This window comes from Dromiciops gliroides, chromosome 4, assembly GCF_019393635.1.
Source record: "Dromiciops gliroides isolate mDroGli1 chromosome 4, mDroGli1.pri, whole genome shotgun sequence".
Taxonomy (NCBI): Eukaryota; Metazoa; Chordata; class Mammalia; order Microbiotheria; family Microbiotheriidae; genus Dromiciops; species Dromiciops gliroides.
Window position 1 is genome coordinate 416,398,423 of NC_057864.1, and position 27,669 is coordinate 416,426,091.

General features: G+C 39.5%; 1 protein-coding gene across 2 annotated transcripts in view; it reads left to right on the forward strand.

Annotated features, from left to right (window-relative positions):
• Window positions 1-5,388: 5,388 nt before the first annotated feature.
• The window catches only part of MTF2 (metal response element binding transcription factor 2), a 65,744-nt gene continuing 43,463 nt past the window's right edge, over window positions 5,389-27,669 (forward strand). For both annotated transcript variants that reach the window (XM_044002107.1, XM_044002108.1), the window contains exon 1: window positions 5,389-5,675. In XM_044002107.1, coding sequence (XP_043858042.1) covers window positions 5,671-5,675 — 5 coding nt within the window. In that variant the 5' untranslated portion in view covers window positions 5,389-5,670. The remainder of the gene's footprint in view (window positions 5,676-27,669) is intronic.

A 27,669-nucleotide genomic window follows, 5' to 3' on the forward strand; every position in this document is an offset into this window, starting at 1 on the left:
TCTTATCTTCAGTCTCGTCCTGTCTACTAGCTGCTTCCATCCTGCCTTCAGAAATGCTCATCTTTTCCCCAGCCTCAAAAAACTGTCACTTGATCTGACCATGCCCACTAGTTATCATCCTATATCTCACCTTCCTTTCATGTTTACACTCCATGAGAAGGCCATCTACAATTAAAACCTCCACTTCCTTTCCTCTCACTCTCTTCTTTTTTGGTTGTTTTTGTTTTTGTTTTTTTTGTTGTTGTTGTTGGTTTTTGCGGGGCAGTGGGGGTTAAGTGACTTGCCTAAGGTCACACAACTAGTAAGTGTCAAGTGTCTGAGGCCGGATTTGAAGTCAGGTCCTCCTGAATCCAGGGCTGGTGCTTTATCCACTGACCATCTAGCTGCCCCTCTCTCGCTCTCTTCAACCTTCTTGACCTATCTCCTTGGTACCCTCTTCTCTAGTTGTGTGTATGTGTATGATACCATTCTCTCCTTGTTCTCCTCCCACTTGCTTTACTCTTCTTTTTTGATCTCCTTTGCTGTATCGTCACCCAGATTATTTCCACTGACCATGGGGGTCTTCAAAAGGCTCTGTCCTCAACCTTCTTCTCTTTTCTTCTCCCGATGTACTATTTCACTTAATAATCTTATTAGAACCCATGGTTTTAATGATTATCTTCATACAGATGACTCTAGTATTTATTTGACCAAAATATAAGCTCTCATGACTTCCAGTTTTACATCTCCATTTGCTTCTTGGATATCTTGAAGTAGATATCCCAAAGACATCTCACATACAACATATCCAAAAACAAACTTATTATCCTCCCACTCCCCATCCCTGCTCCTTTCCTGTTCCTAACTTTCTTATTAATTTTGAGGGCACCATCATCTGCCTAGTCATCATAGCTTACAATCTAGATATCATCCTTAAATCCTCATTTTCTCTTTCTCTCACCTTTCCAAATCCAATTTATTGCCAACTCCCGATGATTCTACATTTGTATCTCATATCTCATATATGCTTCCTTCCTTCTTCTGACACCACCACCAGCCCGGTCCTGGTCCTTATCACCTCACACCTGGCCTATTACTATAGCCTGCTGATTGGTTTCCTTGGTCTCTGCACTCCTGTTTATTCTCTATTCAGCTGTCAAACTGATCTTCCTGAAGCACAGGTCTGACAAGTGACTCCCTATTACTTCCATGATTAAAAATAAAATCCTCAGGGAGCAGCTAGGTGGCACAGTGGATAAAGCACCAGCCCTCGATTCAGGAGGACCTGAATTCAAATCCAGCCTCAGACAGTTAACACTTACTAGCTATGTGACCTTGGGTAAGTCACTTAACCCTCATTTCCCCACAAAAATAGCCTGACCCCTTCCTACCATTCCAGTCTTCTTAACACCTTACCCCACTCTCCATGTACTCTGTGATTCACTGATACTGGCCTCCTTGATATTCCTTGTAAAGGATACTTCATCTCTGGACTCTAGACATTTGCACTGGCTATTTCTCCTTCATGGAATTCTCTGCCTCCTCATTTCAGTCTCCTGACTTCATTAAAATTCTATCTAAAATCCTACCTTCTATAGGAAACCTTGCACAATCCCTATCTTAATGGTAGTAACTTTCCTCTGTGATTATCTCCAATTCGTCCTGTATATATCTTGTTTGGACATGGTTCTGTGAGGGCAGAAACTGTTTCTTGCCTTTCTTGGTATCTCAGGGCTTAGTTCTGGTGCCTGCCACATATTAAATACTTAATAAATGCTTGTTGACTGTCCTGGACTTGGAGTCACAAAGACCCACCTGGGTTTGAATCCCATCTCCAACACATTGGCCATTGACAGTTCTTACCCCCAGTTTCCTCATTCGGAAAATGAAGATGACATCTATAGTGCCTACCAAATGGAGATGTTGTGAAGTGAAATGAGATAATGTATGTGAAGAAGTGCTTTGTAAATCTTAAAGCGTCATTTCAGTTACTGTTACAACTACAGCATTCTCTTGCCCCAAAATGCTTCAGTAGTTTCCATTACTGACAGGATACAATACCAACTCTGCCTAGAATTATAGGCTCTCTACAAATGTTCCTCGAACTTACATTCCCAGACTTATTTCAAACTAGTCTCATTCATATGCTCCAGTCAAACTAGAATAATAGCTGTTGCCTGATTTAAATTTTTCTTGTCTTTTACTAAACATATTATACCCCCTTCCCATTTCCCCACCATCTCTGCCTTTTGAAATCCTCCCTTTTTTTCAAGATCCAGATGAGATGTCTCTTAAATGCTCCTTCCCTGATTCCTTCTCCCTTCCTAAAGTGATCTCTTTTTCAATTTTCTTACTTCACTGCTTGAGCTCTTCTATTCACTTAATCATAAATTGTATCATAGTTTTTTGGGTATTATAGTTATTTCTGTGAGTATCTTACTCCATTGCCACTTGATCAGATGCTTATTGAAAGCAGGCATTAGGCACTTAATAAAATTTTGTTGAATTGAAATCACTTTCCATTACTCATTCCTTGGGGCTTCTGTTGGCAATAGAATAGTGGACTAGATAGACCGTGAGTCTGACCTAGAAGCTGTACCTCCTCTCTTACCAAATGAAATTAATCATATTTCCCCTTAAACCACCCTCTTTTAAAATTCCTTATTTCTGTCAAAGCACCTTCCTTCCTTCTAATCAAGCAGGGTTGCCATAAGTCTAATCATATCACATCCCTATTCTGGAATTTTCCATGGCTCCCTATTACCTCTAGGATAAAATCAAAACTCCTGAGCTTGGCATTACAATCTGACTCCAACTCATCATTCCAAGCTCATTGTCTATCACTCTCTTTCCATCGAAACTGGCTTGCTCTTCCTTGAACTTAGCATTACAAACACAGGATTCTGTGTTTTTGCTCAAGCTATTTCCTATGCTTGCCATTCATCTGTTCCTCATCTCCGCCTCATAGATTCTCTAATTTCCTTCAAGGCTTGGTCTATGTGCCATGTGCCATCTCCTATGGGAAGCTCGCTCGCTCTCTCTCTCTCTCTCTCTCTCTCTCTCTCTCTCTCTCTCTCTCTCTCTCTCTCCCTCTCCTCTCATTCCCTTTCCCTTTCCTTTTTGTATTACCACTGTGGAATGTAAACTTCTTTGATGTCAGGACAAATTTCCCTTTCCTTTGCCTCCCTGTCACCCAGTAATGCTTTGAACAGGTTTTTGTTTTGTTTTGCTAGATCATCAATTTCAATAAGTAGGGAACTCCATTGAAGAAATTCCCTCTACCATGGCAAATCAGCAACTAACAGTTCTCAAAATTTTGTTTCAAGAGTTGCCTAGAGTAAAGCATTGAAAAGTTGTGACTGGCCAAGGGCCGCATAGCCTAGTATATGTCAGAGGAGGAATTTGAACACAGGTCTTCCTGATCTCTAAGGCCATATTTTTTTTAAAGGTGCTTAATTTTTGTTGGATTGGATTGGAATCCCCAAAGGAGCCTCTTTCTGTTATTCTAAGATGAATCATTGCATGTAGTGCTGAGGTTTTTAACCTGGGTTCTGTGAATTAAAAAAAAATTAATTTGGATAGTTATTTCAAAGTAATTATTTTCGTTTGCAATGCTATGTGTTTTATTTTATACATTTAAAAACTTCATTCTGAAAAGGGGTTCATAGGCTTCACCAGACTGCAAATGGGGCCCATCACATACACACACACAAAGTTAAGAACCCTCTAGTACAATGGGAAAGATGACTAAATTTAAAAATCAGAAGCTCTAGATTGGAGTTTTAGTTTTACACCCCCCCCCCCCCTTAGCTGTATGACCTAAGGCAAATCATTTAAATCCCTCTGGTTTGTTTCCTCCTGTCTGTTAAATGGGAACACTTGCATTGTATTCCTCAAAGGATTTTAAGGGATTGCTGTAATGAATTGCCAAAAAAACCCAAAACAAAACACCTCGGATTAGAGTCCTAGCTCCGCTATTTACTAACTGTATGACCTAAGGCAAATCACTAAAGCTTTGAGAATCAGTTTTTTTCATCTGTTAAATGGGAACACTTCCTCCAAAGGTCATTATGGATTGCCTTACTGGAATGCCAAACGTAAAATCGTGGATTAGAGTTAGGCAAATCTCTTAATCTTTGAGCCTCAGTTTATTTCATCCTTTAAATGCGGACACTTGAATTGACTTTCTCAAAGGATCAGTATAGTTTACCTTGGGTTTAAAACACACACACGCACACACACACTTTCTCTGGCAAGGTAGGGGCACTGTACTACTTCATTTGGAGAATTAAAAAGAGGAAATGTATACGAATTCGCTTTGTAACTATCAGTGTAAACTGTTGTTGTTTTAAAGGGGGGAGAGAAGCTATTCTACTTTTTCAGTAGCAAAAGTGGTCTGTACCTAAGAATTCATTAATGCATTTATGCCAAATGCCTACAAAGCGCCCAACTCAGGGAACAAAGAGACCAAAAAAACCGAAAATGCTTGCCCTCAAGGAGTTTACTTTATTGCAAGAAGGAATAAGCCTTGTTGAGCAAATTCTTTTTCTTTCTTTTCTTTCTTTCTTTCTCCCTCTCTTTCCTCTCTCTCTCTCTCTCTCTCTCTCTCTCTCTCTCTCTCTCTCTCTCTCTCTCTCTCTCTCTCTCTCTCTCTCTCTCTCTCTCTCTCTCTCTCTCTCTCTCTCTCTCTCTCTCTCTCTCTCTCTCTCTCTCTCTCTCTCTCTCTCTCTCTCTCTTTCTCTCTCTCTCCCAGATTCTTAACTTCCTTGGACCTTGGTTTGCAAAATGAGCGAGGTGCACTAGCCCGCATCTGGGATCTTTTCCAGTTCTAGAGCTATGATCTGTATAGTCTGAGGCCTTTGAGAGGCAGATATAAAATTCTAATGCTCTTTCAAGAAGAAACCTGGACTGAGAAATTAGAGGGGTCCCCGGGCAGGCCTGGGGATAAGAGCAAAGGACAAGACGGGTGGAGGGAGTGCATCTTTTGTAAAGCAGCGAGTTAGCTCTCGAGTAGTGGAAATGAAGCTTGAGGGAGTGGAGGTTATAGACTCTGTTCTGAAACAACAATAATAATTTACAACTAAAAGGACGGCTAGTCGGCGAGGTGGGAGCCGAGCGCCATCCCGCACCACCAGCCCCCGGACCGCCGGGAAACAACAGCACGAACTCCCCCGGCAGCACTATTGTGTTAGTGCCGGCGGCGGAAGAATCCTATTTCCGTCGACCGAGCAGTTAAAAGAGTCCTTCTTTGTTCACCCACGGCCGGAGCCGAAGGGCACCGCGTCCTTCCGCGGCCGCCTCGCAGAGCCCGCCCCCCCGCGGCTCTGGAGAGCTGCCATTCGGCGCAAGGACTCCTTCGCGCTCCCATAATGCACTGGCACTCCGCGGGAAACCAAAATGGCGAAGGGCCGTAGCGAAGCGGGGTTGTGTTGGAGGCGGGTGTGAGCACCCCCCCCTCCACCCCCGTCCCCCTCAACCTTCCTCTTAAGCCCCGCTCCTAAGGACCTCGGCGTGTGTTTTCTTGGGTGTGCAGCCCGGTGTGGCTGGTGCCTGGCGAGGGCGCAGATTCTGAAGGGGGGGAAACGCCCAGGGGGACGTGATTTTAGTTTATTTTTTTATTTTTAAAATTTTCTTATTTTTTAATTTTTATTTTTTCCTGTATGAAGCGGTTGGCACCACTGAAGTGACCGAATGAGGTGAGAAATCTTGGACTGGGACCCAGCGCTTCCGGGACACGGAAGACTGGGAGAGGGGGGAGGGGAGGGGAGGGCTGGATAAAGGGGGAAAGATGGACGCTAGGGTGGGTGGGGGGAGCGGGTGCTCTGGGTGAGAGGAGTGTGAAAAGGGTGGGTGGAAAGGAGCTCGGTGCGAGGTGGGGGAATCAGGAGGAAACCGTGGCGAGGTGGGGGTGGGGGTCGTGTTAGGGTCGAGCGACTGGATGGGCAGGAAGGAACCTGGGGGCGGGGGACGGTTAGTGGAGGGGTAGGATGAAACCTGGTGACGAGAAGGGGGGGCCCTGGGGAGAAGAGTAGTTTACCACTCCAGGTGGGGGTGCTGTGGGGGAAGAGAGTAAACGGACAGGAAGGGACCCTGGGGGGCGGAAAGTGAAGAGACAGACAAGAGGAACAAGAAAGAATTGGGGTGTTGGAGGTGGGGGAGGGCAGGCAGCAATGACTAACGGGGATGGGGAAAAGGCAGTTAGGTCTCAAGAGATACGGGGGGCGGGGAAGGGGAAGGACACACGACTAAGTGAGGAAATGCAGGACGGAACTTGTGAAGTTTCCTTGACTTTATTTCCTTAAATTGGGTTCTTCATATATTCTTGGCAGGCAGCAGTTGTGTATTACTGCCCAGATGGGGTTTCAGGGCTGGGTTTTTGTTGTTTTATAACTGAGGATATCGACGACTTAAAGAATTTTAGCTACAAACCCCCAAATTCTAAGTAAATTATTGGCAGAACCAGACAACGAAATCTCAGGTCTCTTGGTTTCCAGTCTAGGGTTCTTAGTCACAGAATTTGGTTTTTGCAGTTGGAGGAGGGCATTCGGGAATATTGGGGGTAATTAGAAGAATGAAGTGGGAACAATGGGAAGGACGTATGAGAAATTTTGCGTTGGTTACTCCAGTTAGAAATCATCCGACCAAACTAGGAAAATAGAAATATTCTTCTGCATAAAACAGTGGAGCACAAAATGTGAGGTCAATCCATGGCTAAAAATATGTAAATACTGTCTAATATTACTTTACTACACATCCTTTGGTAGTAGCAGAAGCTTTTCCTTTTAGATTGATTCCATGTGGCCTTCTTGTATAGCTTGTTTACAGACTGGTTTTAATTTTCATGTTTTTTATTACTAGCTCTGAATACTTTGTTTAGCACATTACAAAAAAAATACATTTAAAATATCTATTTTGGTTCCAATAAGATGCACATCATGCACTGTGTACTTTTTTTTTTTAAGGTTCCACAATTCTTGAAATGGAACCATTTTGAGTGACAGACAGCTTTAAGAAGTTGTGGACAGGAAACAGTTTTACATTTGTGAATATAAAGTATTCTGTACTGTTTGAAACTTGGAACATTGCATTGTACTTGGAATGATAGCTTGAAAAACAATGCAAGGTAAAAATTTCAGAATCTTAAAGTAAAAATGTTTGAAATTATATTTAAGGATTCCTTTGCCTTCAGAAAGTCTTTTCAAAATACTAAAAGCTACCTAGAATACTTCATTTGGTTATTCACCTGCTTCTTGACTTGTGTTCACAAATTATTTTAACATTAAAGAAAATAGTAATATTAATTTGAGTTCTAATCCTACTTCTGATATATACTTCACTGTGTGACCCTGGATAAGTCACTTAACCTTTCTGTGACCCTAGAAACTAATAAGATATTAAGTTGCAAAACAGTTTCAGATCTGTTTTGTGTAGAGGAAGTTTCTTCATTGGAAGTACTTCTGCCAATGAAATCACAGATCTAGACACTTTTTCCACCCTACCTACATACCTTCAACCATATCTGTGTAGACCCAGGTTTAAAATTGTAGAGCTAATGCAGACCTTAGATGAACCTTCTAGTTCAGCTCCCTCATTTTACAGATTTGGAAAACTAAATAACCATAACAGCCTTCGTTGTTAATATATCAGAAACCACATAGTCAGTCCTCCTTTCTCCCCCAAAGATTGTTGTTCATCCTCTTACCCTGCTAACACCCCCCAACATGGCTTTTTCACATCATACATACATACATACATATATATATATTTCCCCATGGTTTCTTGTTAATAATGTGCCCAACCAAATATTTGTGGACTGAAAGGATTGTCTTCGTTAATATTTCATGACAAGGTTTCCACAGATATGATTTCATTTGGCCTGAACATATAACTTTCATTTGAGATAGAGAGGGAACAGATAGTGATAATCCAATTTAACAGGTAGGGAAATTGAAACTGGGAAATTGGCTTTGTCACACTCTTTAGCTAGCTAATGTTAGTGCTGGGAATAGGACATTCTGAAAATTATCTTTGTTTCTCTACTCTAGAAAACCTCCCCCAAAGTAATATTTTAATGAATTTTTTACTTGTTTTTAGGATAATTTATTGAAATAGAAAAGCTTATGACAATTCCTGGAATGTACTATTGAAGAAAGATATTTCTCTACAGATTTGATACATATAGAAAAGTAAATTCATTTAATGTTTAACATATTCTATGTTTTTTCTCATATCTGTAAAGATTAATAGTAGTCTATCAGGGTAGCCACTTCTGGATCAGTAGAAAGCTATTTGTTTGTTTTTGTTTTTGTGAAGCAATTGGGGTTAAGTGACTTGCCCAGGATCACACAACTAGTAAGTGTTAAGTGTCTGAGGCCGGGTTTGAACTCAGGTCCTCCTGAATCCAGGGCCGGTGCTCTATCCACTGTGCCATCTAGTTGCCCCTGTAGAAAGCTATTTGTAAGATTGGCTGTGAGATTTTTCCTTTGGCAGAAAAAGATTTCAAGTTTGATTTTCCATTTCAAGAGATTTTTCTTTTGTTATTTTCCCAAAATGAGGACTGCTATCAACTAGAAGATCATGGCTATAAAGAGACATGTAGTGACAGGAACTGACATAGCAATTTTCCTAAAGCACAGTTCTGACTAAGCACATTTACCATGTTACTCTGTAAACTCTAATGGCTCTCCATTACTTTTAAAATCAAATATAAAGTCAAATGTACATTCCTCTATTTGTAATTTAAAGGCTTTCAACCAACCTTGTTTGTCTGCTGTTTTCAGTCTATTGTCCCCTCTCCCGAACTGCCTACGGTCCTGAGAGAACTCCACCCTTTGGAGAATGAAAACCTACTCAGAACTCATTCCTTAAGAATGAACAAATTCTCATTTGATCATATCTTCTCCATCCCGATGATTCTGAATTTTTGGGTGACATCATTCAAACTCCTGATCCCTTATCCCCATTACCCTTAAACCAGTCCCTGCTTCTGTCCACCATGGTTCTCTTCTTCTTCTTCTTTTTTTTGGTGAGGCAGTTGGGGTTAAGTGACTTGCCCAGGGTCACACAGCTAGTAAGTGTCAAATGTCTGAGGCCGGATTTGAACTCAGGTCCTCCTGACTTCAGGGCCAGTGCTTGATCCACTGTGCCACCTAGCTGCCCCCATGGTCCTCTTCTAAAGCTATGCACTGTAGGTAACAAGTTTGTTTTCATCTTAAATCTTTTCCTTTCCCATTTCTTCCATCTTCTGGCTCTTATTGATACCTGACTCCCTCTTCATGACACAACTTCTGTGACTAACCTTCTCTCATTCCCCTTTCCCATTCTCCAGAGGTGGGGGAGTTAGAATACTTCTTGATCCCCATTGCCACTGCAAGGTTCTCCCTCTACTACCATCACTCAGGAACCTCTCCTCCTTTGAGGTTCACTCAATCTATGGCTATCACTTTATCTGATCATAATCTAGTGTCATTCCACTTCTCACTCTGCCTTGCAATCTCAAAACGTATTCTTTATCTATACTATGACTTCCAGTCCTTTCACCCCCTCAGTCCTTTATCAGGTTATCACCTCTTTGATAGCTACACTCTTGGTAAACTAATTTAACTCTGTACTGTCCTCATGAGTCGCTTGCTCTGCCAAGCCTCTACCTTGGATCATTCTTACTGTCTGTTACCTTTGCAGGTTAACAGCTGCTGAATCAAACTGGAAGAAGATCATGAAATTTCTGACAGTGTGTACTACAGGTTTCTGTTACATAACCATAACTGGGTCCTAATTGCTTCTACACATCCCTAATTAACTCATATGCCACTGACCATGTCATCTATGCTAAACCTTTTCATCCCTCCTCAAACCTCCCATGACTCCCTTTCCCCCTACTCAGCTGGCTAGTATTTTACTGAAAATTGATTGAGGCCATTTGCTGAGAGCTCCCCCTTTTCCCTTCCTCATTTCCTATCTCCAAGATGCCTTTTTGCCACTGTCTCCTCTGATTCCTGTCTTGTCTATTGAGGTGGCCTTCTATGTGCACAAGTGATCTCACTTTCTCCAGCAGTTTACCCTCTCTTTTCCCCACTCTTTCACTAATTTTTGGTCTTCCTATCTACTGTTTCCTACTGAACTATGCCCATGTCTACCCCATTCTCAAAAAACCTTTACTGATCTGACCATCCCCTATTCCACTATCTCTCCTACGATAGGTGCCTCCTCTTCCTTTCCTCTTATTCTTTTCTTAACCTTCTCCACTTTGGCTTTGGAGTTTATCATTCAACTGAAACTGTTAACAGCGATTTTTTTTTAAACTGCAAAATCTAATGGCCTTTTCTCATCCTCATCCTTCTTCATCTCTGCAGCTTTTGACACTATGATCACCATTTTCTCCTTTGTACTCTATTGTTTTGGTTTGTTTTGGTGTGTTTGTGTTTTTGAGTTTTTTTGGGGACACTGTTCTCTTGTTTCTTTTTCTACCAGCCTGCCTGTGGCTTTAGTCTTATTTAATGTATCTTCATCCAAGTCATAGGAATGTCCCTCAAGGTTCTGTCCTGGGCACTCTTTTGTTCTCTATCCTGTTTCACTTGGTTTTTTTCCCCATGGATTCAATGATCATCTCTATACTGATGATTCTCAAATCTATATATCTAGCCCTAACATCTCTGCTAACCTCTAGTGTCACATTTCCAGTTGCTTGTTAGATATCTCAAGCTGAACATATCCAAAACTGTATTTATCTCCAGGTCCCCTTCCAGTGCTCTCCTTTATTCCTTTACTTCCCTGTTACAGTTGAGGGCATTACTATCATCCTAATACCTCCAGGCTTGCAACTTCGTTCTCACTCTTACCATCCCAAATCCAATCTGCAGTCAAGGCCTTTCGGCTTGCTTATTTTATTTTCCTAACATCTCTAATATATGCTCCCTTCTCTTTGACACTGGCACCAACCTGATGCAGGCCTTCACTTCATTCCTTTATTATTTTAATAGCCTGTTGGTTGGTTTTCTGCCTATTTGAGTCCACCCTCAACTATCAGTGTGATCTTCCTAAAACCCAGGTCTGATCATGTCAGCTTCCCCTCACTCCTCAACCCCCCATTCAAGAAATTCAAGTGGCTCCTTATCACCTCTAGGATCAAATATAAAATCCTGTTTGGCATTCAAAACCCTTCATAATTGACTCCTACCCCCACACCTTTCCAGTCTTATACCCTCCAACCCCACCCCACCCCCAACATCCAGTAACACTGGCTTCCTTGAACTTGACATACCCAAATGGAACGTTTTCATTGGTTATTTACCTTGCCTGGAATTCTTTCCCTCATCTCTGTTTTTTGGCTTTCCTTTTTTTTGGGGGGGGGGCAGTGAGGGTTAAGTGACTTGCCTAGGGTCACAGCTAGTAAGTATCAAGTGTCTGAGGCCAGATTTGAACTCAGGTCCTCCTGAATTCAGACCAGTGCTATATCCACTTTGCCACTTAGCTGCCCCCTGGCTTTCCTTTTTTAAATCTGAGCCAGAATTTCATCTTTTTACAGGAAACATTTCCCAATCCCTCTTAATTCTAGTGACTTCAGTTTGTTGATTAACTCCAATTTATCCTGTATGTATCTTTGTACATAGTTGTTTTCATGCATTCTCCTCCATTATACATTGAACTCTGCAGCACTTAGCACAATATCTGGCTCATAGTATTTACTTAAGAAATGTTTATTAACTGACTCCCTCCTCATACACTCCACACTTCTCCCAAAGCTGGCCTCCCTACTGTTCCTCATATATACCATTTCATTTCAGGTTTCTGTGCTTTTGCAGTGACTGACTGTCCTTCATGCTTGGAATAGATTCCTTCCTCCCCTACGCCTCTTACCATCCCCATTTTTCTGTAAGATGAAATTCAAGTGCCACCTATATGAAGCCTTTCTGGATCTTTCCCCTTCTACCACAGTCACTACTTCCTGCTTAAAAAAGATTTAATTGCATTGCATATAACAGAAGTCCCCAAAAGTCTTAGTGCAGTTTTAAGCTTTAATAATAACTTTTGTGTACACACACACACACACACACACACACACACACACACACACACACATTCTTGACTCTTGTGATAGTGTAAGTTTCTTGAGGACAGAGTCCATGTCACCTTTGTCCTTGTGTCTTCAGTGTTTAGCATAGTGCCTAGAAAATAGTAGGCACTCCAATGTTTCTGATAAAGGCCTCATTTCTAAAATATATAGGGAATTAAATCAAATTTATGAGAATATAAGTCATTCCCCAATTGAGAAATGGTCAAAGGATATGAACAGGCAGTTTTCAGATGAAATCAAAGCCATCTATATGAAAAAATGCTCTAAATCACTATTGATTAGAGAAATGCAAATTAAAACAACTCTGAGGTACCACCTCACACCTATCAGATTAGTTAATATGACAAAGAAGGAAAATAATAAATATTGGAGAAGCTGTGGAAAAATTGTAACAATGTATTATTGTTGGTGGAATTGTGAACTGATCCAGCCATTCTGGAAAGCAATTTGGAACTGTGCCCAAAGAGATATGGGGCTGTGCATTACTTTTACCCAGTAATACCACTCCTAGGTTTGTATTCCAAAGAGAGCCTAAAAAAAAGGAAAAGGACCCACATGTACAAAAACATTTCTAGCAGCTCTCTTTGTGGTGGCAAAGAATTGAAAATCGAGGAGGATACCCATCAATTGGGAAATGGCTGAACAAGTTGTGGTATATGAATGTAATGGAGAATACTGTTGTGCTATAAGAAATGATGAGTATACAGATTTCAGAAAAACCTGGAAAGACTTAAGTGGACTGATGCTGAATGAAGTGAGCAGAACCAGGAGAACATTGTACACAGTAACAGCAACATTGTGTGATGATCAACTGTGATAGACTTAGCTCCTCTCAGCAGTACAGTGATCCAAGACAATTCCAGAGGGGCAGCTGGGTGGCACAGTGGATAAAGCACTGGCCCTGGATTCAGGAGCACCTGAGTTCAAATGCAACCCCAGACACTTGATACTTACTTGCTGTGTGACCCTGGGCAAGTCACTTAACCCTCATTGCCTGTAAAACAAAACAAAACCAAAAAAACCCAAGACAACTCCAAAGGACTCGTGATGGAAAATGTTCTCCACATCCAAAACAAAGAACTGTGGAATCTGAATGCAGATACTATTTCAACTCTTTTTTGTTTTTGTTTTTTCCCTTTTGTTCTGATTCTTCTTTCACAACATGACTTATGTAGAAATATGTTTAATGTGACTGTGTGTTGTGTGTATATATGTGTGCATGTATGTATGTGTGTGTATATACACATATATATGTGTGCGTGTGTATGTATATATGTATATGACCTATATCAGATTGCTTGCTGTCTTGGGGAGAGGGAAGGGAAGGAGGGAGAAAAGTCTGAAACCCCAAATCTTATAAAAACAAATGTTGAAAACTATCTTTATATGTAACTGAAAAAAATGCTATTACAATTGGAAAAAATGGTAGGCATTCAGTGAATACTTATTGATTGATTTAGACCATTAACAAAGTATGTTTTGTGATAAATGCCTATTAGAGTTTTTTTTACATGATTGGTGAAGGTAGAAAGAATTTTTTTGATTGGAAACATTGAGTAACAGCCCAAATATTGCCTAGGTTGAGAGTTTATGTAGTTCAGAAGAGCAGAGGTTGACAGAATCTGGCACAGAAAAATTAGCAAGTTTGTCAACCTTTTGTCATTTAGTAGCAGAAAGGTTAAAGGTTCGTCTCTTGATAGTTTCTCCCAATTCACTACTGTTGGTGCTACTTATATCAAATAATTAGTAATGCTAATCCTTCAGGGTTGCTTTTTTTAAGTCAATGGAGTTAAGGAAGAACACAAGAAAGGTATCTGATGGAGTCGTGGTGGCCATAATTTGGTTAAAAACAAGGGTGAGGGGGGCAGCTAGGTGGCGCAGTGGATAAAGCAGTGGCCCTGGATTCAGGAGTACCTGAGTTCAAATCCAGCCTCAGACACTTGACACTTACTGGCTGTGTGACCCTGGGCAAGTCACTTAACCCCCATTGCCCCGCAAAAAAACAAAAAACAAAAAAACAAGGGTGAGTAAACTGCCTTATGCTGCTTTACCCCTTACAGCTGTCCCCACAAATGTAATGGCTGCCATGTAAGTGAGTTAGTACCTTGCCATTGGAAATATTCAGGAGAAATGGATATTTCAGGGTTGTTATAGGAGGGGTATTCCTAAATTGGGTAGATTAGACTAGGAGACAGGTAACATCCCTTCAGATTCTATTATTGCATTGATATTTTCTGGTTTTTTACATAACTGTAGTATCCCATGTATATCTCCCCCCTTTTCCTCCTAGAGAGGCATTCTATATGACAAAGAGTATTTGCCATAGAGGGGAAAAGAAAAGTCAGGATAACTGATCGATACATTGAAAATGCATTTATTAATCTGTGCTAAGCACTGTGTTAAGTGCTAAGAATACAAATGAAAAAAGCAAAGGTAGCTTTTGTCCTGAAGGCAAAGCCATACACATTGACCGTGCTGTCCAGGGAGGAGCACTTGGTCCTGAAAGTTTCAGACATGGTGAATGTGGCCATAGGAAAATAGACTGTTGTATCCCGTCCAGAAACAATGCTAGCGTTTATATGGTTAGGGTCATTCTTCCAAAAAGGAAAGGAGAGGGCAGGAGCCAGGTTTTTGGTGTGGAGGAAGTGATCAAATATTTATTAAGCATTTACTCTGTGTGAGGAGCAGAGTGTTGGGGGATACAGAAAAGAGGCAAAAGACAGTTCATGCCTTCAAGGAGTTTACAGTCCAATGAGGGAGACAAACAAATATGTACAAACAAGCTATATACCATATAAATAGGAAATAATTAACAGGGGAGGCACTAGAATTTAGAAGAGTTGGAAAAAAATTCTTGTAGAAGGTAAGCTTTTAGTTAGGACTTAAAAGAAAACCTGAAATGGTGCTCTGGAAGGGGTAATTTCCAATCAGGAAAATCAGAGATTTAGAGTTGAAAGTGTAGATACAGATCATTTAGTTCAACTTAATTTTACAAATGAGGAAATAGACCCAGAGAAGTTAAGCGACTTGTCCAAGGTCACAGATAAGATAGTAAGTCAACGAATGAGGATTTGACCCAGGTCCTCTGACTTCAGTTCTTGTGCTTTTTCAACCCACTGGGGGTAGCATGACATATTGAATAGGTTGTCCTCAGATTCATTGAGACCTGTATACAAATCCTGCTTCTGACACACATAGGCTTTGTGACCCTATCTGTGCAAGCCACTTGACTTTCTCAATGTTCTGATAGCTTCTAAGATTATAAATTGGAGATAAGGTGCCAACTTGCTTTTGGTAGAAGTTGAAATCACAGGTCTAGTCCCCAACCCTATGTCTTTCAACCTTAAAAATCTATCAGATTCAGGGGCGGCTAGGTGGTGCAGTGGATAAAGCACCGGCCCTAGATTCAGGAGGACCTGAGTTCAAATCCTACCTCAGACACTGGACACTTACTAGCTGTGTGACTCTGGGCAAGTCACTTAACCCTCATTGCCCCGAAAAGAAAAAAAATCTATCAGATTCTCTTTCAAAACATATTGTTCTCAGTCTTAATGTTATAACCTCTCTAATAGAATCATTATCAAATAAATACCTAGTATGTTGAGAAAGTGTGGGAGACGAAAGAAAACATAGCCTCTGCCTTTTAGAAGCTAATAGTCTCATAGTAGAATCTAGAAGGCATACACTTGGGGAAAAAACCCATAATGCAATTATGATTATAGGAGTTGCAGTTTCATGGAACCTTAATTTCCTAACTTCTAATTGGTATTTGAAGGGTTGTTTGTGAATTGCTTGTGAAATCATCTGAAAGGGACTTTGAAAATTCAGAGCTCAGAAATAGCTTACTGGAGGCTTTTGCATCTCTATCCTTAAACTACTTTGGATCTGTTTCCTAAACTACTTATATTGTAGGATGCTGTGTAACCAATTTAAACAGGTCTGGAAGTATCTGCCTTTACCACTAGAAACCTGTTTGCACTGGATCTGGAGAAGCCCTTTGCCTAAAATATCAAAGATTAGGCTGTAGCTAAAATAGTTCAATAGAAACCCTAGGTACACAGTAGGGATATGACATGATCTGCACATTTTAGACTAAAAATAATATTGGTCCTGTCTAATATTTTGAGAAAGTGTTAGGAGCTTACTTGGAAGACCTGAAAACAGTAGGAATCTTTCTTGGGCTGAAAGAGTATCACAGTGGAATGAGCAGACTTGTCTATGGTCCTGATTCTGTTGCTGATTAGTCATTGGACCTTGGCAGTTGGGAAAGGTCATTTAATCTCCTTTTGCCTTAGTTTCCTTCCTTGTCAGTCAGAGTAATAATTCTTCCTACCATAGTTGTGAAGGTAACATAAGCTGGGAAAGTGCTTTGCAGACTTAAAATGGTAGGTATTATTAAGTTCTGTTCATTGATCTCAGTATTATCTAAAACTAAGCTCATCTCTGGTGTTTTTTGTTTTTGGTTCCCAATTGCTTATAATCTTGGGAAGGATACAGTGGCTTGCCAAAAATGACAGGGTGATTAATCCTTTTTTCTCTTGCCATCAGGATTGTAATAAATCCCTCTGAAGTTTTCAACCAATTCATTTATATATTTTTGTCCAAAAACCCTTAATGATTATCAAGTTTAGAGTATTGTTTGGGTCTTCTATGCTTAAATTGAAAACTGGCTTTTGGACTTGAATACATGCAGACAACTCTCAATTATCTATTTGGGAATTGTTTTGATCAAATTGGGGAATTTTTTAAAACCCTTACTTGGCTTTTCTTGACATCCAACACTCTATTGTGCCTAATTCCCTAGCCTCAAAGCTGATAAGTGCTTGACCATTGTGCCTTAATTATGATTACTGCCAATGAAAAAGGGTTAGGAATGCAAATTAATTCCACAAAGATAAATAATATATCAATTGTCAAATTTTACAGTGATGGAAACTTTGATTTCAAAGTCAAATTCTGCAAAAATTGAAAAGTATTTCAAAATTTATTTCCCAAGAAATGCCTGTTGCTAATGGTACTAAATCATATAATACTGTTTTTAAAATTCATAGCTTTTCTTATTTTTCTCAGAACCAACGGTATCACAGATTATTTAGTGAAGAATGTGATTGATTGGTATAAGTTACTCTTTTAAGTTGATACATGTTTTGTTTGTAAATTTTTTTTTTAATTTTTCAAAAACCATGAAACTTTTAAAAAGATTTGATAAAACAACATTTATTTCAACAGGATCACTAGAAATAATACCTAAATTGGAGATTATTTTAATACTTGGAGATTTTATTTTTAATTTGGCATTGGACCTACTTTTATGGATATTTGATTTTTTTTGTTTGTTTTTTTTTGTTGTTGTTCGTTTTTTGGTTTTTTGGTGAGGCATTTGCGGTTAAGTGATTTGCCCAGAGTCACACAGCTAGTAAGTGTCAGGTGTCTGAGGCCAGATTTGAACTCAGGTCCTCCTGACTTCACTGAGCCATGGATATTTGATTTTTAAAAACTAACTTAAAAAGGGTTTTACTTATATTCTGAACAGTGATAATCAATTGATTCTTTTTTTTTTTTAGAATTTTATTTTCCAAATTACATGTAAAAGCAAATTTTGACATCAATTTAAAAAAAAAACCTTTGTGTTCCAACTTCTCTTCCTCCCTCCCTTCCCACTCCCACCCCAAGAACTCAAATAATTCAATATAGATTATACATGAGTAGTCATGGAAAACAACTCTACATTAGCTAGGTTGTGGGAGAAAACAAATAAAAACAAAACTTCAGATTAAGGAATTGTAAAAAAAAAATGTGTTTCAGTCTATTTTCAGATACCATCAGTTCTTTCTCTGTAGATGGACTACAATTTTCTTAAGTTCTTCAGAGTTATATTGGATTATTGCCTTGCTGAAAATAACCACGAGCTTCCCAGCAGATCATCTTACACTAATGCTGTTATTTTGTATACGGTACATTTCTCTCTGCTTCAGTTCATGTGGGTCTTTCCAGGTTTTTCTGATAGCATCCTGTTCATCATAATTTTTATATAGTACCTTGAACTTGACAGAGAATTTTCTTCACAATAGCCCAGCAGAGTAGGTAACAAACATTTTGACATTGTAGTCAATCATAACCTCCATCCCATTCCCTTCCAATGATATTTACCCTATTTATTTATATTACCCTATCTCGTTTTGCCCTATTCCTCCTCAAAAGTGTTTTGCTAGTGACTGCCCCCTCCCCTGCTCTACCCTCCCTTCATTCACCCTTCCCTCCTTATCCTCTTCCCCTCCTACTTTCCTGTAGGGTTAAATAGATTACTCTTCCCAATTGAGTGTATGTGTTATTCCCTCCTTGAGCCCACTCTGATGAGGTTATGGCCTTTGAGCTAATTCTGTTTTCTAAATTTTTCTTCCATGCCCTCCTGTTCTTTAATGTAGAAGCTGCTAGATCTTGCTTTATCCTTATCGTAGCTCCACAGTATTTGAATTCCTTTTTTCTAGCTGCTTGCAATATTTTCTCTTTGACGTGGGGGTTCTGGAATTTGGCTATAATATTCCTGGAGGTTTTCCTTTTGGGATCTCTCTCAGGAGGTGATTGGTGGATTCTTTCAATTTCTATTTTAGCTTCTGCTTCTAGAATATTAGGGCAATTTTCCCTCACAATCTCTTGGAGGATGGTGTCTAAGATCTTGTTTTGGTCATGGTTTTCAGGTAGTCCGATGATTTTCAAATGATCTCTCCTAGATTTATTTTCCAGATCAGCTGTTTTTCCAAGGAGACAGATATTTCACATTGCCCTCTATTTTTTCATTCAATTGGATTTGCTTTACTGTGTCTTGGTTTCTCATAAGGTCACTAGCTTCCATTTGTTCAATCCTAATTCTTAGGCAATTATTTTCATCAGACAATTTTTTAATCTCCTTTTCCATTTGTCTTTTCAAACTATTGACTTTTTTCTCATGACTCTCCTGCATTGCTCTCATTTCTCTTTCCATTCCTTCCTCTCTTTCTCTACATCTTTGTTCTATCTCTCCTACTTTCTCTTCAAAGTCCCTTTTGAGAGCTTCCATGGCCTGAGACCAGTTCATAGTTTTCTTGGAAACTTTGGATGTAGGGGCCCTGTGGTTGAATTCCTCATCTGAGGCTGCATCTTGATCTTCCTTGTCACTGAACAAGCTTTCTATAGTTCTGAACTTCCTTTGCTTGCTCGTCTTTTACTTGATTTTAAACTCGGGGGGGGGGGGGGGGGCGGGGGTAGGGGGGTAGGCTGCTTCTCAGCTCCACTCCTGTTCCCAGCTTCAAAAGGTCCCAGGTATTTGGGTTTGAGGGAGGGCAGGTTTTACTCTCTCCTGGCCTGTTCTCTAGTCCAAAGATAACCTCAAGCCAACTTACTAGTTAACCAGCCAGCAGAGCGCTGTAGTGGTTTTTAGCTTTGATGAACCTGTGCCCCATCCCCTGGGGCTCTGGGGTAAATTCCTCTGGTGTGGCATGCTTGGGGTTTCTGTCATTGTGTTCTCGGGGTTGGACTTTACTCGTAGCCCAGCACGGCCCCCTTTAATTTATCTATATCTGGAAAATAAATCTTAGCCTGTATTTTTGTGGGTTTTTCTGCTCCAGGGGTTTCTTTTTATTGCTGTTTTTGGGGTAATTGTATCAGGAGCTCTGTGAGTTTAATGTGTTTCCTCCGCCATTTTGGCTCTACCCCCTAATCAACTGATTCTTATCATTGCAGTGTTCATTGATAAACTGATGCCAGATTTCCAGTTATATAAATTAATTTTGACCAATTTTTGATGGTTCTTTGTGGTAGTATGCAACTACTTATAACTACTGAGAAATGTCAACTTGAATAGGTTATGTCTGCTTGTCTAGTTTTCTTCTAATTCCTTGGACAGGTTTTTTATAATTTGATTATAGATATAATTGTGATATCAAGATTAAGCCATCATTATGTCTTTTAATTATCTTACAAATATTTTTGTTATACAGTTAAATATTTAGCAGTGTACCTTTAATAGCACAAAACCCTGACAGTTCTATACATTTAGAATACTTGTAGTATATGAGAATTTTAAAAAATGGGTTTTTGAGTGTAAAACATACTTTTAAGTTATTAATTGTATGTAGTATTTTAAACCTTTTCCTGTAAAAAATTGATTTAAAATTTACTGGTGTGTTGGGGGTTTTTTGGTGAGGCAATTGGGGTTGACTTGCCCAGGGTCACACAGCTAGTAAGTATGTAAAGTATCTGAGGCAGGATTTGAACTCAGGTCCTCCCAAATCCAGGGCCGATGCTCTATCCACTGTGCCACCTAGCAGTCCTGTGTGTTTTATTTTTTAACCGTTGGATCTTGTGTTCAAAGTGTGCTACATAATAGCCTTTGAGACAATATAGCATATATAAAAACTTGCAAAGGTTCTTTGGGTCCATTCATATTACATGTAGCTAAGAAGGTTGCAACTGAACTCATTATCCTCAAAATCCTACCCCTTTCCAATACAAACATCCTCCCAGTTACCTAGGCTTTCAACCTAGGGCATTATCCTCTACTCCTTAATCTCTCTTACCCCCTACCCCAAATCCATACTGTTGCCAAGTTCAGTTCTACCTTCCCAACATCTCTTGTATATGCCCACTTCTGTCCTCTTGACACTGCCACCAAACCTGGTTCAGGTCCTCATCACCTCATACCAGGATTATTGCTTGCTGATTGGTATAGATGGAAAAAGTGTCTCCCTACTCCACTTCATCTTCTACTTCAGCTATTGAAGTGATCTTAAAGTGTAAGATGAACTGTGTTATTTACTAGTCAATAATAAGAGGTTTATGACTCCACAATAATACAGTGGCTCCTTATTCTTCCAGAATGAAATATTAAATCTGTTAGTTCATCATAACTTGGTTACTTTGTATTTTTCCATCATCTTACACTTTACTCCTCTTCATGTAGTCTACAGGCCTTGTTGCTTTTCCTCAAACTCTCTGCCCTTTCAGTTGCTGTCCCCATGCCTTGAATGTGTTCTTTCCTCTTCTATATCTCTTGGCTTTCCTCTTCGGGCCACAGCTAAAATCCCATCATCTTTAAGAACGTTTTTCATGGTCTGCCTCAATGCTAGTGCCTTTCGTTTGATATTATGCCAAAATTTATTGGTATATTGTACTTACATAGTTGTCTCCATATTTTCCCTTCATTAGATTATAAAATCTTGGAGGATAAGACTTTTTGCCTTTTTTGTATCCATAGTGCTTATCACAGTGCCTGACAGAGTAAGGGCTTAATAAATTCTTGTTGATTTGACTTGATCTATATATTTCTTCCTTTAGAATTTGTCTTTTTTGTTCCCAGCAATATCTCAGTGATACTGGTAAATGTAAAATATAATGTGTATGTGGCCTTCTTGTTGGATGTTCCATTATTTGCTATATAAAATATGTTTTAATTGTGACAACTTTGGGGTTTTTTTAAACAATGTGTTTATAGGTTTGAAATTTTTTGGCAACAATTTTAAACAAAAGTATCATTTTAAAACTACTTTTGGGGCAGCCAGGTGGCGCAGTGGATAGAGCACCGGCCCTGGAGTCAGGAGTACCTGAGTTCAAATCCGACCTCAGACACTTAACACGTATTAGCTGTGTGACCCTGGGCAAGTCATTTAACCCCAATTGCCTCACTAAAAAAAAAAACCAAACAAACAAAAACTACTTTTTATAAAATAATGGTACATCTCGTGCTTATTACCACTTTAAAAAATTGATTTTAAGCATTCCAAAGTTAATGTAACTTCTTGAAGTATATGAAAGCCACTGGAACTGAAAAATAACTTGGTCATTGCTTGATAAACTGCAGTTCCCATGCTGTTTTTGATCCTTTGGGATCCTGTTCTGATATGACTGAGAGGGAAATGTAGGTCCACTGAGTAGAATTTATGTTTGGCTTTGGTTTCAACCCAAAACTGAAGTTCAATTAGCTTATTTTTTGGTGAGGCAATTGGGGTTAAGTGACTTGCCCAAGGTCACACAGCTAGTAAGTGTTAAGTGTCTGAGGTCGGATTTGAACTCAGGTCCTCCTGACTTCAGGGCCAGTGCTTTATCCACTGCGCCACCTAGCTGCCCCTTCAGTTAGCTTTTGAAGTGAAAAAAGATTTTACTTTATTAAGAACTGTGTTTGGATTAACTGGTCAAGGACTGAACATAATGATGACAATATAAATGAACAAATTTGATCGAGGAAACCCATAGTTAGCACTCTGCCATTATAATACATTAGAGTTTAAGGGGTGGTAAGGTTTACATTGGTAAGTAGGTGCAATGGATAGAATGTTGGGCCTGGAGTCCAGAAGACTTTTCTTCCTGAGACCAAATTTGGCCTCAGATACTTACTAGCTGTGTGACCCTGGGCAAATCACATAATCCTATTTGCCTTAGTTTCCTTATCTGTAAAAATGAAGTGGAGAAGGAAATGGCAAACCACCCCAGTATCTTTGCCAAGAAAACCCCAAATGGGGTCATGGAGAGTTGGACTGACTGAACAACAACAAAGATTTACATTAAACTTAAATTGTCATATTTTACCTAGTTTGCCTAAATTGATTTAGGAATGGAATATTCTGATTAATTGGCTATCTTATCTGAGAGCATAACCATTCATGTCGTTTATAGGTTACTTTTTTGTTGTTGTCGTTAGTGAGGCAGTTGGGGTTAAGTGACTTGCCAAGGGTCATACAGATAGTAAGTGTTAAGTGTCTGAGGCCAGATTTGAACTCAGGTACTCCTGACTCCAGGACTGGTGCTCTATCCACTGCGCCACCTAGCTGCCCCTGTTTATAGGTTACTAATATTTAAATTTTGTGATTGAATTCACGAACAGACTTTGTTCCCAAAATCATTTGTGAGGCAGTTGTTTAGAATTTAATGTATTTTCCCATGGGAATAGTGTTGTAAATGCTTACAATCCCAGACTTCCCTGTGAGGGTTTCTTCTACTCCAAGTATAGCTAAACTGTAGTCTCAGATGTGGAACCTAACAACCGTTTGTTTCCATGTTTCTTTGAGAAAATGTATTGGGTTTTAATTTGAGATTCCAAGAACCACTTCCCTGGTCTCCAGCAGTTGGAAACATTGGCTCCTTGCCATAGCTGCTGGTTACTAAAAATCTGGGACTCTGCCAGATTCTCAAGCCCATTACTTGGATCCTTGGATCCAAGGTTTAGGGTAGATGGGAGAAGTGAGGTTTCTAAAGGGACAGTTGAAGGGGAGCGAGGAGTGCAGGGTATGAGGAGAAGGCACTAGTAGTAAGAAGACAATTTGTTTACTATCCCTTTTCCCTCTTTTCTCACTACATAGTTCAGCAAAGGCTTATCAATGTTATATACATATATAATATATATGTGCTCTCTCACTATATACAGGGAGGGAGGGAGGGAGGGAGGGAGAGAGAGAGAGAGAGAGAGAGAGAGAGAGAGAGAGAGAGAGCGCACTCAGCTAAAGCACCGAGAGAGATACAAAGATTAAACAAGATGTGATGCCATGGAACTTAGAATATACAGTTATAGGATAAAAGATACAGAACTGGAAGGGATCTTCATGGTTATCAGGTCCAACCCCTCATTTTGGATCTAAGGAAAGGAGGCCCTTGGAGATTAAATGATTTGCTTAAAGTCAAACAACTTGTGTCTGAAGCAGGATTCAAACCCCTTCCTAAATCCTATGCTCTGTCCACTCTGTTGTCCTCTCGATATAAACTCATTTGGTTTAGGAGAACTTGACTTGATGAGTTTCACTTACTGTGCCTGTTTTGAGCTTATAAAACATTTCTTTACATTTACTCAGGCCATTTTGAATTTTATTGCTTCTTGAGCAACTAAACCCTAGTTCTTGAGTTGTTTTTTATCATGTCTCTTAAAATTAAGGAAGTAGTTATAAAACAAACAAAAACCAAAAACTAAGGAGCTTGGAAAGCAAAAAAAAAAAAAGCGCCGTGTGTGTGTGTGTGTGTGTGTGTGTGTGTGTGTGTGTATTGCTGTGGCTGCTGTTAATGGTACAAATTTAATAATGTCTTTGAATAAGCATCCCATCATGGAGAAACTTAAGAGACTTTTGTTGCAATGTATAAAGGATTCTACAGTACCTTAGTTTTCTTCTCATAAGAGAAAAGGCACTATTCTTGTTTAAGATAATGACTCCAAATGAAATGGTGGGCAGGGAACTGGACACATACATATCCCCTAATTGCGAGGGTTAGGGTGGAATTGCCTTGGGTTCAGCCAACCCTAGATCAGGTATGGGTAATAGTAGGGCAGTCCTGCCTGCCCTCTTCCCCTCATCCTCAACCAGGAGTGAGGAGGGGTTTGTTCTGGAACTGCCCTGGGGAAAGAGGAGGGAATCATTTCGCATATTTGACCAAAAATAGAGAAGAATTTTTAGATCTCTTTGGAACCAAAGACTTGTTGCCCTTCATTGAGTTCTGGGCTACCAGTGAATCCCAAGGTCTCCTTATTACTATTGCAATAATTGTGTTCATTTTAGTGGGATCCAATGGTTTTTTGGCACAACTTGAGTCTTGGGGGGGGCAGGGCAATGAGGGTTAAGTGGCTTGCCCAGGGTCACACAGCTAGCAAGTGTCTGAGGTCGGATTTGAACTCAGGTCCTCCTGAATCCAGGGCCGATGCTTTATCCACTGCACCACCTAACTGTCCCCCATTTTTTTTCCTTTTCAAATTGAGTATTAATTTGGGGGCTTAGGAACACATAAAAAATTTTCCATGAATATTCATTATGTTTGTTTTCATATTCCAAGAATTGGACCTACAAGGATTTTTTCAGAAATGAATATACATTCTTAGGGCAAGGGAAGACTGTAGTGGTCACTGAGGAAATATCTCTCCCTCCACCCCTCCCCCCCCTTCCCTCAACATCTTTTTTTTTTTTTAAGTGAGGCAATTGGGGTTAAGTGACTTGCCCAGGGTCACACAGCTAGTAAGTGTTAAGTGTCTGAGGCTGGATTTGAACTCAGGTACTCCTGAATCCAGGGTCGGTGCTCTATCCACTGCGCCACCTAGCTGCTCCCCTCAACATCCTTTTAAAAAGGAAAGGAAAAAACTTCTGAGGCTGGATTTGAACTCAGGTCTTCCTGATTCTAGGCCTAGCACTTTATCAGCTTGAGTTTGGTTTTTTTTTTTGCAGCTAGACAAAATGTAAAGCCCTATTTTGAACTTAAAAAAAAAAACACAAATGGAAATATGAGAAAGTTGGCTTTATAGCAATTGATGTAAAATGAACTTTGATTGACCAGAAGCTTAATATGAACAAACAAAACAATGGTCAGTAAAATTGGAGAGTAGTTAAATGACATATTTTTCTTTTCTTTGACTTTTTCTGTAGCAAACCAGTAAACTGATTTTAAAATTTATTAGATGAGTAATTCATAGTGTAACGATTGGAATGACGCCACCTGCTGGAGACTTACTGTTGAAGAGTTCCGCCCATGAAGCGAAGGTCTTTGAGGGCAAGACCAGGAGTCTTTTCTTTGGCGCCAGGAAGTGACGTGGGCTAGTGGGAGGAGGAAGGAAGAGACTGGCGCTCGGTCTCGCTCTCTTTCCTGGGGAGGCTGGTGGAGAAGGCAGCTAGAAATGCCCTCTCCCTTTAATAGATAGGAATCTAGGCCTTTCTCTCTCTCTCTACCAAATTCTTATTCTCCTTAATAAATGCTTAAAAGTCTAACTCTTGCTAAAGCTTATAATTTATTGGCGACCACTCATTAGATATTTTGGACAGTTTAGCTAGAATTTTAGCCCTTAACAACAGGAAGTAGTGTTGGAATGTGAAATAATCTTCACTGCTCTGTGAGTAGAATCCTGTGAACAGGAAATCTAAAAGGGGAATTTACTTGAGTGATTGATGCCTTAAGAACAGGATCCTGATTATGCCGTTACAAATTATTTTGATGAGAAAGAAAAGGAAAAAACATCTTAAGAGACTGATGTGTCTGCAGAAAGAGTTCATCAAATAATCTCAGACTTAAAGGGATAAAATGTACAAAAGGTAGAATCTAAACCTGAGTAACTGAGGAAAACCGGGGAAAAGTGACATGGTCAGGGCTAAAGCTTAGTATGTCATGCTAAAGCCTAGTATGAACTGAAGTTCATAAGTACAATGAGATTATTTTTTCCTGATTAAAACCAGTGTTGGATACAAGCCATAAGGAGAAAGAGATAGGACTCTTGCTTTTTTAGAATTGAAGAAGGGATAAAATGTATATTAACACGATAGAAAGCAGAATTACTAAACTCCTTTAACTTCTGTTTTTTCTCCCTCTGACTGAAAAGTACAGCAAAATGGTTATTCAACTAAGTATCAAACCTAGAATGTAGACACTCAGGGAAGGAGATTCTGAATTCTGGACAGACTGTTCAATGTCGTATTTTATTGGGCTGAACTTTGAAGTCCAGTACAATTCAACATTGTTTGGTGGCAGCCAAAAGGCTAATGTACTCTTGTGCCGCACATTATTAGAATCACAGAATCTTAAATAGAAGAGATTTTATTTTTTGTAATAGATATTCATTGATATATTGTTTTTATATTGCATACATTGCTTTCTGTGTCCCTCTGCCTCCCAGAGAGGTATCCCTTATAACAAAGAATTTCTTAGGAAAAAAGGAAGAAGCAAAAAGAAAATTAAAAACTGATCAACACATTGGAAAATCTGACTTTATATGTAGTGTTACAACACCTGAGGACCATAATCTTCTGCAAAGGAGTGGGAGATAGGTCTTCTTATATCTCTTCCTTGGAACCAACCTTGATTTGTTTTTTTTTAATAATTTTGCAACATTCTGTTTCTATTTTTTTTCCACTTAAATTGTAATTTTATGTATATTGTTTGCCTGGTTTTGATTATATTATTTTGCATCAGTTCATCTAAGTTTCCCATGCTTCTCTCAATGTCATGTTTGCCATTTCTTATAGCTCAATAATATTCCATTTCATTCATATACCACAATTTGTTTAGTCATTCCCCAGTTGATAGGCAGCTTTATTTCCAATTGTTTGCAACTCTAAAAAGTGCTGCTATAAATCATATGACATATATATTGCTTTTCTTTTTGGCAGTGACCTCCTTGAGTTATATGCCCATCAGTGGAGTTTCTTGATCAAAGAGTATATACATTTTAGACACTTCATTTGCATAATTCCAAATTGTTTTCCAGAAGGGTTATACTAGTTTATAGTTCCTACCAACAATGCCTTTGTGAGCTTTACTTTACACAGCCTCTCTTGGAAGGCAGTTTAGAGGCCATGAAATTTATTCTGTATCTGAACAAGAATCCATTCTATAGTAAACATACTCCACAAATAGCCACCTGACCTTTTTTCTTGTCTCTAGTGAAAGCACTATACTACTTCGCAGGGTGGCACATTCAAATATTTGAAAATTTGCTTTGTGGAAGACCAAACTATATCTGGAACCAAGTGGAAGTTACAGGGAGGGAGATTTTACCTAACTTTTGGGGAAAAGCTCCATAAAAGTTAAAGCCATCCAAAAATGTTATGGGCAGCACTTTTTGGTGGGTATTAAGTTTCCTATTATTGAAGGTCTTAAAGCATAGGCTAAAATGACCATTTGGGGGG